The sequence below is a fragment of the Eretmochelys imbricata genome, chromosome 1 (assembly GCF_965152235.1).
Source record: "Eretmochelys imbricata isolate rEreImb1 chromosome 1, rEreImb1.hap1, whole genome shotgun sequence".
Lineage (NCBI taxonomy): Eukaryota > Metazoa > Chordata > Testudines > Cheloniidae > Eretmochelys > Eretmochelys imbricata.
This window is the reverse complement of record NC_135572.1, coordinates 255,466,264-255,486,232: the sequence shown is the minus strand read 5'-3', so window position 1 is coordinate 255,486,232 and position 19,969 is coordinate 255,466,264. Positions and strand designations below refer to the sequence as shown.

The window sequence follows — 19,969 nt, the reverse complement described above, 5'->3', positions numbered from 1 at the left end:
CAGCAAACTCTTGTGTGTTGTAAGATGGCTTTAGGCTAACTGCGGAATGAGACACAGAACTGCCAGGTCCGGGGAAGGCCTCCAGCCTGCCTGTTTCCCCAGCTGTGTGTATTCTCACTGCACTCACTGTTTTGATTTTCGCTTCTTAAGCGCGGGCGGGGCTTTCCCCAGGCTGTATTCTTGTCGCTATTGCATTGGCTAAAGCAACTGTCAGTCCCACAGTTTTGCTGGGCCAGCGGCGCAGCTGGGAGGGTGGGGGCAGGTTCTATTGGCCAAAGGAAAGCAAATCCATAGGCCACGGTGGGGCATGGGAGGGGCCTCCCCACTGGTGGAAGCAGGCCAGGGAACCCCCGCCCACATTCCACAGCTGGAGAGGTGTGGGAAATAGTGCAGTCCGGAGGCTAGTTCCTTAATTCTGATTGGGCAGAGTCTTTGAAACCAGCCAGCTTCCCTTCAGTGATTGGCAGTTTTCATGGAGGGGGAGCCAGCATCTGAAGCGGGTGGGGAAGAAAGGCTGCTGGTGTCAGTCTGAGTCTCGACTCTGAGCAGCTGTGGGGAGGGTCTCCAGCTGATAGAGGAAACTCACTACCTATTAAACACACACACATTCTAATGCAGAGCAACTGTGTGCAAACAATACGGGTATTGCAGCTCTGAGCACTGGAGAAAAGAGAGTAGGGCTTGTTCTAGAAATTTGTCTCAACTTAAATTGATATAGTTATAGCGTTTGAGGGATTATTAAGTACAAAGAGAGTGAGGAGAAGGAGAGCTTTGGTCATATGGAATAAGGCTGCTGCGTGTGAGCAGAGTACCAATAGTGAAGTGTGCCCAAATACACATACCCTATCTCCCTTGGCTTTATTGTGGTTCTAATTGATCATGGAAGTATTGGAAAATGGGGAGCAGAACCTGTTGCACTGGGATCGAAAGCTGAGTGAGCTGTCAGAACTGGTGGACTCCGATTCCCTGCTAAACAATACGGTGAGAAACAGCAGTGTTGGGCTGTTTGTCTGTCTTCTGTACGGACACTAACGTGTGTTCGTCTTGTCAAAGCGGGAGGGTGTGTAGTAATTCTAATGTGGGGGACAGCCCCTCTCTTTGGGGGTGGAGGAGCAGGAGTTGGGCTAGCACCCATCTGCCTGGAGTTAAGCTGCTGTGTTATCAGGAGTTCTTGTGAATACTCCGTGTAGGAGGTGTTCAGAAGTCTTCTTTATGAAATTATGAATGTGCCTGAAAAGTATGAGTCATACCCTTTTCCTTCCCTTTAAGCCTAGCTTTTCTTTGTCATTCCAGCTGGGTGGCTGAAGAAACCCAGAGTAGAGCTGGGCCCCATTTGGGTTATGTATTTGGGGGAAGCCCTAAAATGGCTTTACAGTTAATAATGAAGGGGGGAGGGAGTCTGGCGTTTGGAATTTTAATTGGGGTGGTAACTAGAAAAATAGATGCAACCAGGACATTACTGAAATGCATTTTCATTTCTTCACATCCTTCCAAATGAGAGTGACTGTGAGCATACAGAGAGAACCCTTAGAGTGCATTAAGGTGCTGTTGGATCCTAAGCCATTTTAAAAATGACTGAAATTTCATATTTGATTTAAACTGTAGGGGCAGCCATGGGTGTGTAACTTTGTAGTTTGCATTCCTCCTCTTCCCCTCCCCCCCCCCCCCCGTGTAAATTTAAGAGGTTTGTAAAGGTTTAACTTAAAGTATCAGTAAGAAAATAACAGACTTCAGGACTTTACCATAGTGGGTTTATTCTGCAATTGGATGAAATCCAAGACTTTGAAATTCTGAGGAACTGGTTCCTGTGTTTCTGCAGTCTACCACCATCATTAGAGGTTATGCTTGAAAGGGAGTTGGAGCCCTACCTCCTACAAGATTTTTGTGGTGGATTGGGGGTATAAGGAGAGAAAGAACACTTCATCCCCATCTGAAAAATGCACTAACTGTTATCAAAGGCACAGCTGCAGCCAGATGTATGATTTACTGCAGTGTGCAAAAAAAGCCACTACACCCAAAATAAGGCCAAAAGTGGGTTTTCCCAGGGCATCACGCGAAAGGGGGGAAATGAAGTTCCTCCAGGCAAACAATGCAGAATACTATGCAGTCTTCCATAGCCAGGTCAGAGGAAAAAGTATATTCTACTGAAGATCTTAATTTTTTATAGTGGCTGACAACTCTTGTTGGTGGAAATGGGCCAACCTTTGACTGAATTCTACAAAATATTGAAGAAAAATTGGTTTGTGTGTTTAGTGTACCAAGTGATTGAATTCTACCATGGTGCAGATTACATTATTTTACTAGTTGCTGTAAAGCTGAGAATTTGGAATTGACTCTCTGTTTAGTAGGCTTTTAGTTTATTGGGATGCAGAGTTGTGGCTGTGTTGGTCCTAGGATATTTGAGAGACAAGGTGGGTGAAATAATATATTTTATTGGACCACTACAAAAAAGTTTATTTGGACATAGGATAGGGAGGCATATAAATAACTGTTCAGTGCAACAGTTCATAGCTTCTGGCTACAGAAACCCTCACTATAAGCATGCGTCTAACCCTGGCATGTGAAATGCTTTACAGGGACTTTCCTATGGCATGGCTAAGCGATCCCTCTGGTAAGTTCTTCCTCATAGGCTGTCTGTCTTAAGGGGGGAAAAAGGTGTGTTAATTGGCATGTTAAAACTACAATTACACTAAAATCCCTATGTAAACAAGGTATTAAAATCCTAATGTAGACAAAGATAGTGGTAGTACTAGTGTGCTAGTTAACCCATCTTTTTTCCCTGGTGTGAACATGGCCTTTGATTAGTTTAAAATTGAACTTGAATCCTCAGATTCCAGTTTACTTGCTTTTGGTAGCAGCTGTTGGTGAAGCTGTAGGCATGTTTGTCTCTGTTCTTCCCTGGAAGTACATTGTATAATCTCTGGACTGAAGTCATGAGCCCCACTCTTCACCACTGCCTACCGTAACAGTTATGGCAACTTTATTTTTGGCTGGGGCTCCCTTTCCCTTTGGAGACCATCAGTGGGGCTTAACATATCAAAGGGGCTGTGGTTCTGTCGCAAGGATCTTTTGTCTTTCTCCCCTCCAACTCTGATCTTGTCCTGCAAAGGCAAAATGTTTGATCACTTCCTATCAGTCCTGGCAACCTGAGATGAAGATCATTAGCTGTACTCTTTTTTTTCTCTTCCATGGAAATGCAGAGTCCCAGCATTAGGTTACCATGCTGGTTTCCAATATTAACCGCCTTTCTATGGTGGGAAATTACTGTTGCAGCTATCTTATGCCTTTAAAAAACAAAGATGCAAAGTCCTCGGGGGAATAGCTATAAAGGGCCAACAAATATCTGAAATTTAACTCTATTTGCCAACCTCTGTCTCTTTCTACCACCTATCTTAAAAACAACAAAAAGCAAAACAAGAAGAAAAGAAAACCCCAGCCTCAACCAAACCAGTGTTAGGCCTCCAGCTGTTACTTGTCTCTAACACAGGAGGTGTTTTGTGGGCATGGGCTGGCCTTTCAGGCCTGCAGACCTTAGTCTCTGATCTCAAGAAAACATTACTCATTTTCACCTAAGTGTGTGGGTGGAGAGGGTGCATTCAAGTCCAATGTGTGTGCACAGCGTAAAGTAATAACAGTTGACAATGGTGAATCTCTGCTCAGGAGAAGTCCAAGATTGTAATTCCAGGGACTACTGGAGGTGAGGGGTGAGGTGTGCTGGCAGAGCTGTATGAGGAAGCTTGCTCAGCATTTACCTGTGCTATGCCTGGCTCAGTTTAGGCAGTCTTATCTGTGCCTCACTTTTGTGAGTACTAATATACCCAGGTAAATAAATAAAGGGAATAAAAGGTTTTCATCTGTGAACTTTGACATACCATAGTGCCCCTGTGCAGTGTCATAATTCTGCATCATAGCAAAGATCTTGTGTTAATCTATGTGCAGAAACATGAATAACCATATAAGGCCTAACTTGCTGTGTGCTGGGCAGTGTGGTCTTAGGGTCCTAGGAAGCATGCCTGTTGCAAGTTCCGAAGTTTAATGCAACTAGAAGGCAGGCTGTCAGTTACATACTGTAACTGTGTTTCTTTAACTATCCCGTTTAACTGCTTTGTCATTGAAATTTCTTATGCCTTGCACAATTTATATCTTCAGATAGCTCTGGGGGGAAAGCAATCCTATGTTAGATTTCTTTAATGAGCTGGTAGGAGCTTTAGTGACAGGAAGCTCTGCACTGTTCTGTTGAAGGGTGCGCACACGCTCGCATGCTCTGTTTTTAAAAAAAAAAAAAAATTAAAAGAAATGTCCCTTGTTTCAATCAGAACCCCTCTGAGAATATTCTGTTGGATTTTATAGCTGTGTTTGGGATGTTACTTCCAGTTACTGTTTGGATCTTCATCGGTGACAAAGGTTGAATTGCCATTCTAATTCATACTGTCAACCAGAAGTATTTCCCTAATTAAAGCCCAGAGCTTGGGTGAGAAATTGTGGCCACCCAACATACATGTGTTTTTCCCAGTAGGGTGACCAGATGTCCTGATTTTATAGGGACAGTCTTGATATTCAGGGCTTTTTCTTATATAGGCGTCTATCCCTCCTCTCCCCCCCCCCCCCCAGTCCTGAATTTTCACACTTTGCTATCTTTGGTCACCCTATTTCCGAATCCAGTTACTGGCTACTTGAAATGTATATAGCTTGCAAAATAAATGACATTCTGGAGGCCCAGTGGTCAGAAACAGTGCTCCTGCGTCTGCTGTGTTGTGTGGCAACTAATCCTACTTAGGCATTGACTCTTAGGAGCATGTAGGAAGAGGCCTTTGAAGGGACCCAAACAGAGGCAAGAAATTGATATGTTTGTTTGGAAGAATTCTGAGTGAAGCCACCAATAGAAGGAGAAACAAAAGCGACCAATAGTATGAATGATGAAGTTGGTTTATTTCAAAAAGAGAGGATGGTATGATTATTTTTGACTATTTATATTTTGCACAGTAATCCCTCACAGGGAAAGAAAAACATCTATTCCTACAGTCGCCCGCACTATTTGCAAAGTACAGTTTCTGTGGAGGAATATGTTGTGCCTGCTGTAATGAAGTACAAACTCCCCAACTACCTTTCACAGAGCTTCTCAACTGAGTAAAAAAATTAGCTTTTCCCTGGTTCAGACTTCAGATTCTGTAGGATTCATTCGCTTAGCTGCTTCTGCAAGTTTTTTTGCTTGGTGTGTCCGTAAATAGCAACGGGAGTGCACAGTGAGGAGTCTGTAGTGCCCCTGTAGACCTGCGGCTGTCAGATTTACATGCTTTCAGCTGTTTGTCTGCTTAGTGGGATGATCACCACAGATATATTTGCTTGATCACTTCTCTCTCAAATGATATGCTGACCCTCCCATGTTCCCTAGTGAAGTGCTAGTGTCATGTCACTGTCTTGTTGGCAGCCAATGGCATGCAGATTGAGTCTTCCTCTGGGTTTTGCCTATTCTTGTCTGGGCACATAGCTGTGATTTAAATGTAAAAAAGCTGGTAATACAGTCCCATTAGAGCCATCTCAGAAGATGGACATGCACCATTATAAAAGCTTCTTATAAATCCCAATCTTCAGCAGACACCTCTGTGCTAGTGAAACTGGTATCCCACCTTGTGAATAGGCATCCTGTCCTCTAAGCAGAAAGACATATGTATGCATTTAGGAAAGATGTGAACAGCCTTTGTGCCTATTCAAAACCCCTCTCAATCTTCTATTAATGTGTAATAGACAAAATAAAAAAACTGATAGGAAAACTTATGGGCAGGAGGAAGGATCTACTTTCCTTCCGCAGTCAAATATGTGGTGTATGTATATATAAAAAAACGAAATTTGTCACTGAAATATTGCCTGAGACAGCTGCCTTTATATAGTTAAAAATGCTTTAACCATACGCCCCCAAAGCAGTTCAAGATTCAAATTATTAATTGGAGCTGTGTAGACAAAGCGTAATTGTACAAATACATTTAAACACATAACTATTTAAAATCAAGGCTCTACTGTAGTTAAATTGCCCATGGCCAGATTCAGCTCCCTGGGACTTCTGTGGTTTTTTTTCTTCTTGTCATAGCTGGAGATCTCAGCAGTGCCTAAAGCACCATAAGGAACGCTGTTCCCCACTCCACTGTATCTGTTGGTGACATCCTCTGAAACAGAGCCCTGAGGAGCTGCATGCAGGTCTTGGTGGGCAGCAGATCTTTTAGGTAACTGTTCAAAAGACAGTGTAACAGTGGAATTCAAGTCTGCATAAGCTGACCTGCAGTTGATGCCACCCCAGCAGGGCTGTGTGCCTCCGTGACAAATACCAGGTCCTGATACAGATGGATAAATCTGTTGACGAAATGCTCTGTCAGATGCCAACTACCTGTTCCATTTCTAGAAGGCAGTCAAAAGGCAAATGGTTCTTTGTAAAGAACTTTTAAATGTCAAAAGCGTATCCAATTCCGATGAGGCAATCTCGTTCCCATTTTGTTGTTTTTACCTATTTATTACTTGATTCTGCTTCTGTATGGCAGCAGAATGCAGCTGGATTTAATATCAGTATTGATCTAGAACATCAGCGTTCTAAAGGTGATGCATGGGGAGCAGAATTGGAGGTGTGTTTGGCCATTTGGAGAAGGTATGTTGGACATAGTTTACTTAAATATTTTAGGCCTAAATTTTCAGAAGTGACCAGTGAATTTGGGTATCTGAATTCTTGAGTACTCAACTTGAGACACTTCAGAGGGGCCCAATTTCTGAAAGTGCTGAGTATTTGCCTTCTGAAAATGGAGGCTTTGAAAGGGCTGCAAGTTGGGCATCTAAAAATTTGAAATGGTCCAAATCTCTAGCCATTTCTGAAAATTTAGGCCTGAATGTAGGCTTCAGCATACCATTTGCATGAGCTATGTAAATCCATGAGGACACTACAGTTGATGCCATGGATGCTTCAAGTTCTGAACACCTGCAGAGTGTGGGCCTGTAGGGTGTATGCAGTCAGTTTGCATGTGCAAAGGATTGTATTGTCCGCTCTGGAGTCTCAACAGGATGATCATGCTTTCCTTGTTTGATGCACCTGAACAAAAATAAAACCAAACTTAAAGTTCAATGATGTCAGAGTTCAGAAGTGTCCCCTAAGAAGAGTTGGGGAAACTTTGAGCTGTTCTTATCTCTTCAGATAAATTGTCCATTACAGGCTAATGAATCTCACCAGGAATTTGCAGTGACTCATTTTCTCTGTCTCACAAACACCCTGATGGCTGTCATCTGCTTAGTATTCTGTTGACTTCTGTAGAAAGAGTACATCTGAATGGGCTTTCTTGGATTGCCTGTGTTTTTCAATGTGTGGCACTTGGGGCTATATTTCATTTGTTAATTATATCTGATATGATGCTTAATTTTACATACACACTGCAAAATTCAATGTTTCCACAGCATGTGTACCTGGGCCTGGAGTGTGCTTTGTTGATTTAATATATTTTTTGGCAGGGTAGCCAAGTTATGGTTTCTGTGAAAAACATAACTGTGTTGTCTTAAATGCCTGTAAAATCCTGGGTTAATGTAACCTTTTATTTAATTTTTTTTTGATTTTTTGAGAGTGCTCGTACATTTATTTAAAAGTGCAATTCACCATATTGCACATTTAGTTTTAACTCTGCCTGCTTAAGGAGTTGACTAAAGACTCATCTGTCATTGCTTCTCATCTGTAACTGGGCATGGAAGGCAATTCTGCAGCTTTGTAGCCTAATGTGACATCACTAATCAGGTCATCTAAAGAATTGGCCCATGCTCCCCAGTAAGGAGAAAAGTGAAGATATACATTTAAATAAACAACTTGGAGACAGTCTTTATAAATTATGAAGGAGCTGAATAACTTTTGAAACAAACAAACTACTTATGCTCTACACTTCCCATTTAAAGCCATGTTTTTGTTAAAAAAAAAAAAGAGGAACACAGTTATTTACAAGAGATTTGCTGAATATTTGAACTATCTCTGATCTAAAAGATGACTGAGAGAAGCACATGGTGCTTTGAAACTTTACCCTTACCATCATATTTCCTGCCAGTTAAATTTAGAAAAATAAGGGTATTGGATTTTCTCCAGCTGGGCTGCTTTTGACTGACGTGTAACTGTACATTTTAAGGTGCTGAATCTGTGGTGATGATTGAGGTAGAGAAGAGCGATCTGTTCTGAGAATGACATTGGGACATGTGTGATAGCAAGTGTGCCCATGTAGCACAGAAAACACAATTTTTGGTACCTTGTGGAAGCCTGTAGTCAACAATATTCCAGCTAAATGTTTCTCAAGACTTAGAAGGATCCTGTTGACAATATGTAAAAGTATATTGCTAATCAAGGAAGTGGGTAGTGTGTGATAGTCTGGACAAATGAATGTATCATTCATGTTGTTACTCAAACTGGGTTGTCCTACAGCTGGGAACCGAGAGCTTTTCATTTGGCTAAGCTGTGGGAAGAGAGTACAGTCTTAAAATTCCTCACAGATCTCTATACCATACTTTAAAGAGATCTTTTCAGGCCTAGCCTAGAAAAGGTGGCAACTGTGCAAGCCTTGTACTATCCTTTTCAAATAGATTTTTGGAATAAAACTGGGTTCTTCTCAATCTTTCTTTTTATGAGCATCAATATCTTCCATAGCAGTAACGATAGGCTACCAGGCAGATGACAGTCCCCAACCCACATTTGGGATAGTTTAACTTCATTCTGCTGTTTTCTGGCTGTCACTTCCTCATTGATATTCTTGCAGCAGTTATATTCTGTCTGTCTCCTCTTCCTCTCCAAATAGAGCCTCCTAGCTCTTGATTATCTTGTCTAGGATTTCTTTGGCTTCAGACAAGCAAAAAAGTTTACCGTTGTTCTCAAGATATTAAAATAGGGCCTGTGACCAAATCCCTCTTGCCTCCTCCTTGTCTTTTAGCTTCTCTTGTTTGCCTGCTGCAACCTGATGGCAGCACAACTCACTGGGATAGGACTCCTGTGCCCAAGCCCATTGACCAAGACTTTGGAAGTGGAGTAACTTATTCTGGAATAGAATCCCTTTTATTCCAGAATAGCATATCCACACGGGTGTTACACCAGCATAGCTAATAGAATATTCTGCCATAGCTATACTGGGAAATTTCCCTGTGTAGATAAGTGCTTACACTTCTCATGAGCTAAACTAGATGAGGCATTCTCAGTTTAACTTAAGCAAGAGAAAGGAAAGTGAAGAGCTTGCATGCCATGAAGGCAGTCGTCCTTTCTGACTACCTTAGTCAGCCTGTTAGCATCACACATCGGTTAGATACCAATTCAGCTTGTGCTTCCAGAGATCTTTTATTGGGGCCTGCTTCCCACCCTGGATCCAGGGCCATAATCTCCACTTTTCAAATCTGACTTCTCCTGTTACCTGAACACACTAGGATATGGATTTGCTGCTTTCCCTAGGAGGGCAAAAGGCCCTTTAATGGTTAATAGCCACCTTTCAAAGGCTTAACCTGGCTCCAATATCAACTCCTTGGCTGCTATTATCTAGTTTGTAAGGCCCAGTGTTAAAATCCCATAAACAATTAGTCCTTTGCCAAGAAATGTGAATAATGAACTGGTCCCCAGGGCTTCTGTCACAACATAGCTCTGGACAAGCTTTCACAATTCAGGGGAGAAAGCCCTGTCTTTGCCTTCCCTCTGGGGCCTCTCTCTCATTCATTACCATGTAGAAGAGTGAAACAGAAGTCAGTCTCTCTAGACAGAGACCCCTTTACTGGCAGAGGTAACCATGACACTCCGAGTAGCAGGGACTGAGAAAATCAGCTTAAGTCTTTCAGTGATAGGGGCTTTTGATTGTCTCTTGCAGTCTCAGATCTCATTTAGAGCTGCCTTAGTCTTCCAAATATATATATTGGGAACTTAGGTCCTGTACTATGGCTCTAGTTCTCTATTGGGAAAGGCTTCCTCCATAGCACCTCACTACTTTGTGGGAGGCAGGTGGCATGCAGTGGAGAGAGTCCAGGTGACCTACTGGTTGCCCCCTGTAACTGCTCTAAAGTAAATGCTGTTGTATTGAAATTGCAAGTTGAGAGAGAGAAAATATAGCGGAAGGGTAGGTTTCCGAGTAGCAGCCGTGTTAGTCTGTATCCGCAAAAAGAAAAGGGGTACTTGAGGCACCTTAGAGACTAACAAATTTGTTTGAGTATAGTGGAAGAGTGTAAACAGCATTCCTCCTTGGTTAGGAGCAAATTATTAAATACTATTGGGGTTAGGCATGTTCTGTTTAAGCTGCAGATGAGGGACTGAGGCAAATATACGGGATGCATAATAATAGATTTAGTCTTGTGGAGCCTTTTTTTGGCAGCAAACCTTACCTTTTTGCAGTTGATTCAACATTTCTGACCTAAGTAATGCACAATAACGAAGGCTGGAGGAAAAAGATCAGATGGTAAATACATAAAATATAGCAAATGAATGTAAAATATATTTTTGTTCTCTTCCCTTCCCCCAGCTTTTGTGTGTTGCTTGTTGTCTTAAACCCTACATCCTTTAGGGTAGAGACTATATTTGCTTCTGTGTCTGTACGGTGACTAACAGCATGAAGCCCTGATTCAACCAGGAGCCTCTGGGCTATACTAAATACAAACATTAAACATGAGGGGAATGGAGGCTAACGTCCCTCTAGAATGAGGGACACTGTTCATCAGGAGGCCAAGTTGAGGGGTTGGAAAGGCACTGAGAGGAAAGAAACAGCATAAATAAAGGATGGGATATCCGATGAAGTGAGCTGTAGCTCACGAAAGCTTATGCTCAAATTTGTTAGTCTCTAAGGTGCCACAAGTACTGCTTTTCTTTTAGCTAGATAGGATGGACTTATGTAAATAGAGCAGTCTCTGCAGCTGCCTTGATCCAAGTGAGTTACTGTGAAGATGCCGGTGACCAACCTGAGCCTGAGAAGGAGCCAGAATTTACCAGTGTACATTGCCAAAGAGCCACAGTATACATCAGGAGCCCCATCAGCCCCCCCGCCCCAGCACCTCCTGCCCACCGGCAGCCCTGCCTATCAGCCTCTCCCTCTCTCTCCCCGTGCCTCCTGCCCACCGCAATCAGCTGTTTCGCAGTATATGGGAGACTCTGGGATGGAGGGGGGAGGAACAAGGATGCAACAGGCTCAGGGGAGGGGGCAGGAAGGGGCGGGAGCCTTGGGGTAAGGGGTGGAGTGGGAGCAGAGCCTGGAGTTGAGCAGTGGAAAGTTGGCACCTGTAGCTTCAGCTCCAGAGTCAGCACCTATGCAAGGAGCTGCATATTAACTTCTGAAGAGCTGCATGTGGCTCTGCATTGGGCAGGGCAGGGGCAAACTAACATGCCTAGCAGGTGGCTGTTGAGGGGTCATGGCACGTGTCTGTGCTGCTGGCCCTCTTCTCCTCCTCCTCGCACTCTTCCTGTGGCTGGGCTTGAGCTGCGGTACATGCCCTGCGGCGAACCGCAGTCTGTCTGTCGCTCCATTGCTGGCACCCAGGAGTTGGAGGTATGTGTATTCCCATGTCTGAGTGCTGGGAATGCCCCCATCCCAGCCTTATACCCCTTGTAGCTCTCTCCCACCCATCCTCTCCACCTCCCAGAGCTGCCACCCTCATGTCCTTCACTCCCTGCACCCCATTCACCTCCATACACTGCTGCACTTCCATTATGTCCATATACACGCCTGTGCCTCCTGCCTCTCCCTGAATCTCCATCCACCCTACGTACCACCCCACCCCTCCTCTCTCCTTCACTGCCCCCTCTCTCACCCCCACCCTGCTCTCATCCTTGGCCTCTTTCCTCCTCCCTCCTTGGCTGGGTGTGCCTGTGTAGGCAAGTATGTGCATACATGCATTGTATGTGTGTAAGAGACTGTGTATCTTTGTGTAGGGAGGTGTGCATATACCTGTATGAATAAAATTTGGAGTCTAACTCTGACTTATTCCTCTTTCTGTCTTACACACAAAAAACTTGATGACCTAAAAGGTGTGTTCATATTGTAACAAATCTTTAAAAGAAAAGGGAACTCTAAAAGAATGTATTATTTCTTAAAAAGTGAATATTGTTGACTAGTAATTGAAGAAGAGCCAATGTATCATACATTTTCCCCCACCTTTGTGTAGCTACATTATCAGCTCTTTGTTGCAGGCTCTCTTTATGTATCTGTCCAGCACCTACCACCTTGGAGCCCTGATCTTAGCTGGGGTCCCGAGGCAATAAACAACAATTGTAAAAATAAATAATGTGGAAGTATATGTGTTTGTGCATGCTAGATGTGTACACATGGATATATGTGTGTATCTGCATGTAGGTGTGGGAGTCCGTTTCTACAGATTTATTTATATAGGTATAGGGACAGGTGTGCATTTCTGTGGTTGTGCTCTATGGATTTCTATTTGGGCTTCAGGAGTGGGCCTTTAGCGGACCCATTGCAGCTGGGATAACGTATGGTCCTTATTCCCCGCACAAAATTACAGTAACTTTAGTGAACAAAAAACATGGAGCTGATTATGAAAAATGGGAGGAGGGGCGGGAAAGAATCATGAAAATCTTTCTTTGAAATTTTTTTTTAATTACCCTTTTGGACTATTTTGCTGCCAGCTCTAGTGTCCTGTAACAAATAAAACCTGAAATTGGCATAATACATCTGTCAAAACAATAAATATGCCTGTTTGGGCCTTGCAGTGAAAATGAGCACGAGAACGAGGGTGGAGGAGAGCAAGCGATGGAGGGAGGGAGGATGGAGTGAGTGGGGCCGGGGGCTTGGGAAGGGGTGGGGCAGTGGGCGGGACAAGGGTGTTCAGTTTTCTGGAACTGGAAAGTTGGCATTCCTAGTTCAGGTGTATATCCTGGACTTTTTCCTCTTCCAAGATCCTTGGATACCCATTCTAAACCACAGGCACTGCTTCTGAACTAGCCAATAATGCAGAATGCTAGAAGTTTGGCAGATGTTAGCTAATGCACTTCATGACCATTTTCATTTTAATTTGGTAGCCTTTTGAGATTCCCTAGCGGTGGTCTCTTATTCTTTATAGAAACCACATGATCAGGCACTAAATTCCTTGAGTCTCACATTGGTTGTAACTCTTGCTGACCTTGGTAGGACTGATGATGAAATCCAAATAGAATCCTGGTTAGTCTTCCTACTCAGGGGTGTTTGGAAGCTGCAATGGAAGGCCTCATAGGAGAGGAGAGAGCAAAAAGGAGAACAGTAGTACAGGATTCAGCGGATCTTGTCTGTTTTGGCCTCATTTTGGACAGATGTGGGTGTGGAAAACGCTTTCTCTGTAGTCATTTTCATCTCAGGAGTTTTCAGTGCCCAGTGAAAAATTGATTTAATTTTCAATATTTTTTTTGTCTACACACAGAACTAAAACTAAGCAAGTTCAAGAAAACAATGGCTGATTAGGAGCTCTACTCCTACTTGAGAACAGAAGTAATCACTGCGTGTGATATATGAAAATTACTCTGGAGAGGATAGTGACATACATTACAGGCAGGATTATAACTTCATGTGAGGAACTGGCATTAGGAAGGAGACACTTTTAAAGCACCTGGCTTTCATGCAGATGTTCTTACTAATACAGAATGAAGGCAGGGGAAATTGACTTCTGTATTGTACATTTTTCAGTGAGAAGTTACTCTATAGGAGACAGTTGCTGGCTTCCTGCCGAATATATGTCCCTCATCTTGATAATTCTGGCTGGCTGGGCTAGTCACAAGTATTGATTGTATATCTCTCTTTCAGTTTCTTACAGCTAGAGTTTCCTTCATCTGCCCCCGCCCCCTTCCTCCTTGCAATTCTCTCACACAGCTGTGTTGAGTGATTCTGGCTCTTACATTTTTGGGGTGTGTGTGTTTAGGGGTGGGGGTTGTAAGCTTAGTTTTTTCAGACCATAGAAAGACTTCTGTATAAAATGTAGGGCTGGTGGCTAATCTCTCTTCTGCTTTCTTTGTGAAAGATCGAAGTGGGTAGGAAGAACTATGTTAAGGATGTATGTTTTTAGTGGCTGTATTCCATTTACCCTTCCCCCCTCAATGTCACTCATGGAAACAAACTCTTCTCTCAAACTCTTGAGAACAAAGCTTGCATTTCCTCTGGCCCTTCTCATTCCAGTTGCTCCCTATCCCTTAAGGGAGAAGAACATCAGAAACAGATTCGAAGGGTTCATGAGCACAGTTAACAAATGACAAAGACACTTTAGTTGAGCAAGAGAGGGAGCGAGCTGGAGCCTGCAGAAGGCCTGCAGATGTGAGATTTCATTATGTGTTAACCCTGCCCCTGGGATGCCCAGCCAGCTCACTTTGCTGATAGCTGGCAGGCTTTGCTCCTTCATAACTCCCTAAAGGAAAAACCACTGCAGAAAGTAACTTTGGCATTTTGTTAGAAAATGAATGGGGAATTTGTCTTGCTGCTTTGGAATTTTGTTCATATTCCATCCTATTGTTCCTTGCTTCCTTCAATGGATGCTTAATGCTGAAGCAGATAGGATGATGTGTGCACCCAGAACTAGGAAAAGAAACGAAGTAAATTTACCTTCATCCTAATGCTGTATGACTTGTACATATTCCTTCTACTGAATAGCTCTTCCAGCTGAAAGAGCTCTTAGGGCATCTGCTAGTCAGTTTCCCCTGTTTGTATGGATCTTTCACACAGTGCCAGGGGAGAGAGAAACATTAGACTATTTTTTAAATAAGAAAATGTGACTATGAAACCTGAAAAAGTGCCAGGGCCAATATAGTACCTAAACTTTTTTTTAACTCCTTTATAGAAATTAACTAGATTTAAAATCAAGAGTGTCCCTTTAACTCTTTGTTTAAAGATCTGGAAGACAGGTATGGGGGGAAAGAAATCAGCACACTAATTACATTTACAGATACCCTGAGGGCAAAAAAGTTCAGAATAAGGCAAGAAATAAGAGATGAATTGTGGAAAACTTGCAATGCTTAAGGCAACAGAAGGAAAAATAATTGAAATAGTTATTCTGTGAGAGAGACTTGGAAAGCCGAAGGTGATTCAAAAGAAAAGCCAGAGGTGATTGTGGATGGCAAATTAAACATGCAGTTGCAATGGCAAAAAGTACAGTTTTGGGGAAGCATACACAAAGGTCATGGGCTTGAAGGCTTGCTAATCCCACTTGGTGCTGCTGTGACTGCACTTCGAGTATGTGTTTTGATTTTGGCACCTGAACACCTGTGAGAGATTAACTTGAGGCAATTCAAAGAGGAGCAACAAAAATGAAGTGGTTGGAGGGACTGGTTTATGAGGAAAGTTTAAAGCATTCAACATGCATTGCTTTGGCAGGTATTTTGAAGGGGGTGTGGAGATGACATGATCATAACTGCTTGTGTTTTTTTTTTTTTTTTCTAAACACTATGGTGATGAGCTGGAAGGCTTTTTCTCAGTTTCATGTTAATTATAATTTTTTTTTCAGTATTGATACAAGAATAGACAGTCTGAGGCATTGCTGAAACTCTGGTTTCTTCTGCAGTCTTTATAATATTACAAAGAGAACAAATGATTCATATTTACAATAAAACATAAATCTTTGAATTAGTCTTTTAACAATTGCCATTTTAATCTCTAATGAATCTTGAATACTAGCACCATCCCACATATAGAAAATATTGTCACTGCTCATGAAGAGGCTTTTGAATCCAGAGGACCAATTTTTGACTGTCTTCAGAAAAATAAGTTCTCCCTTCTGATAGCCGTAACCCAAGTAGAGAATAGCACTTGTGGGAGGAAAAAAGGGGAAATGGATAGCAGTCAATATAAATTAGAAGTTATAAGGTGCAGGAAAAACAAGGGAAGTTAAAGACCTCAAGGGAAAATCCAGGGCTAAGGACAATCAGGGGTTTAAGTGCATTAGGAACAAAAGAAATCGTAGCAATGGTATAGGCCCATTACTGGATGGAGATGATTAAAATTTGTAATGATGCACAAAAGGCAGAAGTGTTCAATAAATATTTTTGTTCTGTATTTGGAAAGAAGCAGGATGATGCACTTGTATCATAGTTAACACAAATAAGTACTTTCCTCTCCACTAGTAACCAATGAGGATGTCACACATCATCTTCTAGGGATGAAAACTTCTAAATCAGCAGCCCCTGGTAACTTGCACCCAAGAGTCCTGTTGCATTAGCTGAGGAGAATTTCACTTGCTAATGTTAGATTTTTAATCAATCTCAGAATATTGGGGAAATTCCAAGAGATTGGAAAAGTGAAGATGTTGTGCCAGTATTTAAAAAGGGCATACAGGATGACCCAGGTAACTATATAGGCCAGTTGGTTTGACATCAATCCAGGATAAAATAATTGAAAAATAGATACAGGAGTCACTTAATAAAGGATTAAAGATGGAAATACAATTAATATCAGTCAGTGTAGTTTTATGAAAATAGCTCTTGTTGAAGAAACCTGATTTCATTCTTTGAGACTGCAGATTTGGTTGATAAAGGTAACTGAATAGATGTAATACACTTAGGCTTAAGTAAGGCGTTTGATTTAATAGCACATGACATTGTGATAAAATGAGTACTATACAATTTCAATAAAACCCATTAAATGGACTGAGAATTACCTAAATGACATCTCACAGTAGTAGTCAATGGGTATGTTTCTGTTGGGCTTTCACAGGGATTGGTACTGAGTCTGGTGCTATTCAACATTTTTATCAACGATTTGGAAGTACATGTAAAATCACTGCAGATAAAACTTGCAGATTGCACAAAGATTGGCAGATTGGTAATTACCAATGAGGTTAGGGAAGTCATACAGAGCAGGCTGGATTGTCTGGTAATCTGGGCCCATTCAGTTTTATTAAAATATTTTGTTTGTGTCATACAGGAAGTCAGAAGTTGATCTAATGGTCCCTTCTGGCCTTAAACTTTCTGAATTTGCTCCTGCACCTGGTGGTTCCTTAATAGGCCTGCTAGGGCAGTGGAGTGAAACTAACTAACTAGGGATTTAAGCAACTCCTTAAATCTACACCTGTTCAGAAAAGCAATTAAACATGCACTTAAGACGCATTGATTCAATGTGTAATCAGGTGCTTAAGTTCTTTGATGAACTGGAGTCTGGGATTATATTCATGGAGAGAGAATTCATATACACAATGCTGGAAGGTTGCAATGTAACTATACATTATTTCTTAAAATTCAGAACCTTAACACACACAAACTCCAAAACAGAGAAAAAGAAAGCAGGCTGCTCCCTATGGGAGCAAGGAACAACTCTCTCCAGTTTATTTTAAACTGGCTCTTTCCAGACTGAGTCAGATTACATACTTTGCTACCAGCTCCCTGCTGCAAGCAGGACCAGGAATCTCAGTACCCTCCCTCCCTCCCCAGTGCTTAAAGTGATAGAGGATATTCTTGTGGCATATTCAAGTTGTTTCAATCTGCTGCTGTTCTTGTTGCTACCTCTGAGCACATGCACAACACTGTTATGTGGCAATAAGTGGGGAAGCAGACACAAAGAGAAGAGGAAATGGAGAGGGTAAGACTAGAAGCATTAGGGGACTGGCCCTGCAATATAAAGACAGTATAACTGAGTTCAGAGCCAAGTTTGGTAGGTTCTGCACTGTACATTGATGTCTGGGAGAAATGCCAAGCATGCTCTGCCTCCGGGGTGACAAGTACTGCATTGATCTTCAGCAACTGATTAGAGTAGAGTAGCATCAACAGTCCCTAGTGAGAGCAACCACCAGATATCCTCAGCTAGAGGACCATGTGCTGCAACATGAGCTAGAGGAGGAGGAAGAGAAGAATGCAGATACAACTTTAAAATGAGGGATGAGAAAAGCAAAAAGTGAGTGGCGGGGGGTGTGTGTGTAATATGGGGGAAGGAGGTGGGAGAAGTGGCCTGCTTTAATATCAGGATAAGGGAGATTGTTTTTGTTTTACTCCTTTGTTACCAGTCTAGTCGACTCGCTCAGAAATTGAACCATCTTCCCCACCCCAATTTTACAACAATATGAGCTTCTCCTCTTCTTTCCTCGCCCTCAAATGACACTAAACCTCTGAGACGGTGCCTTGCACCATGAACACCTACAGCACGCTGCTCCGCACTCCACTGCTTGTCATAGGCCATTGCACTTGCTGTTCGTTCGTTCTCTCTCTCTCTCTCTCTCTCTCTGGTTATGTACACACTACAGCTTAAGTCGGTATAAGTTACATCGCTCAGAAGTGTGAATAAACCACCCCCTGAGTGATGTAAGTTATACTGACCTAAGCGCTGGTGTGCACAGTGCTATGTTAGCAGGAGAGCTTTTCCCACCGACATAGCTACCTCCTCTGGCGTGAGCTGGAGTAGCTAAGCCCTCTCCTGCTGCTATAGAGTGTCTGCTGCTGCATTGGTGCCCTTTTTTTGGTAACCTAGATTCAGCCACTGTGTAGCCCATATGGGGGACAACCTGTATGGCAAAGCGTGACTGGGGTTAGAGAGAGAAAGGGACGTGTGCACTGGAGATGAGAAGTAGAACGTTGACATTCAGGAAGGAAGGGTACTTTCTTTTCTTGACATGCTTCATATTCAGGAGCTGGTCAGATAAGTAACTTCCTCCCCACCCCCAACTCCGAGTCTCTGAAGGAAGAATACTTTGAAGTTTAAGCTTCCTTGGACAGCATAGCCGAAGGGATGGGTGCTGAATCTGTATACAGCTCAGAAGTGCTCATAATCTGTTTTAAACCATTTATATTTCATGTGGAGAGGGGGTGATTTGAGGTATCTGCTGCAGCTGCATCAAATGAGTTCACAGGTGGTTAATACCATTCCATGTTCTGCTGTAGGTATCCTAATAATTTTTTGGGGGTTATGGTAGATACAGAGTAATTCTGCCATCTACTCAGTGTCTGTCCTGAGGAAACTGTCTTTTGAGACTTTTCTCTAAATCTTCTTTCCGCACCCCCTGCACCCCAAACAGTGACCCTGGGTCAGACCAAAGATCCATCTAGCCCAGTATCCTGCCTTCCAACAGTGGCCAGTGCCAGGTGCCCCAGAGGGAATGAACAGAACAGGTAATCATCAAGTGATCCATCTCCTGTCGCCCATTTCCCAGCTTCTGGCAAACGGAGCCTAGGGACACCATTCCTGTCCAATCTGGCTAATAGCTATTGATGGACGTATCCTCCATATTTAGTTCTTCTTTGAACCCTGTTATAGTCTTGGCCTTCACAATATACCCTGGCAAGGAGTTCCACAGGCTGACACTGCATTGTGTGAAGAAATACTTCCTTTTGTTTGTTTTTAAACCTGCTGCCTATTAATTTCATTTGGTGACCCCTAGTTCTTGTGTTAGTAGTAAATAACGCTTCCTTATTTACTTTCTGCACACCAGTCATGATTTTTTAGACCTCTACCATATCCCTCCTTAGTCGTCTCTATTCCTGCCCTTTGTTTCCTATCTTTTAACTAGTTAAAATCCATGAGAGGACCATCCATCTTATCCCATGACCGCTTACTTTGCTTAAGAGTCTTTGAGGGACCTTGTCAAAGGCTTTCTGAAAATCTAAGTACACCTTCTATTGTCTGGGGTCCCCTGCTTCTTAGCTACTTTAACAAATAAGCATGAGTGCACACTTAGGACATATGCTGAATATGTGAATCTTAGAAAAGAGAAGACTTGGCCTTGTCTGTTTGAGGGTCAACATGCTTCCACCAGCTGTACAAAGAGGAAATTTTCTTTGCAGTGTGTGCATTTTAAATTTCTCTCAATTGTTTTTATCCCTGGAAATTTGTTGTGGGCAGAAAGATGGCTTCCTTTTAAGTGATGTGCCTAATGCAGGCTAGAACATGAGACATGTTACTTGAAAGATGCTCTGAAAGCTCTTTTGAAAGCGGCAGTTCCAAAAGGCATATTCAGCCGCTCTAAAGCAAAGCTCCTCCTTTGTGCTGTTTGAGACCCTCATTGTTGAGTGCTTGGGGTATGTGCACCATGCTGGTGTGTGGGAGATCTACATTCAGGA

The 19,969-nt window shown here is 42.6% G+C and overlaps 1 protein-coding gene across 1 annotated transcript in view; it reads left to right on the top strand.

Annotated features, from left to right (window-relative positions):
- Nucleotides 1-841: 841 nt before the first annotated feature.
- The window catches only part of CREB3L2 (cAMP responsive element binding protein 3 like 2), a 105,649-nt gene continuing 86,521 nt past the window's right edge, over nt 842-19,969 (top strand). Inside the window, exon 1 of the mRNA XM_077828003.1 lies at nt 842-981. Within this exon, the coding sequence (XP_077684129.1) occupies nt 880-981 (102 nt within the window). The 5' untranslated portion in view covers nt 842-879. The remainder of the gene's footprint in view (nt 982-19,969) is intronic.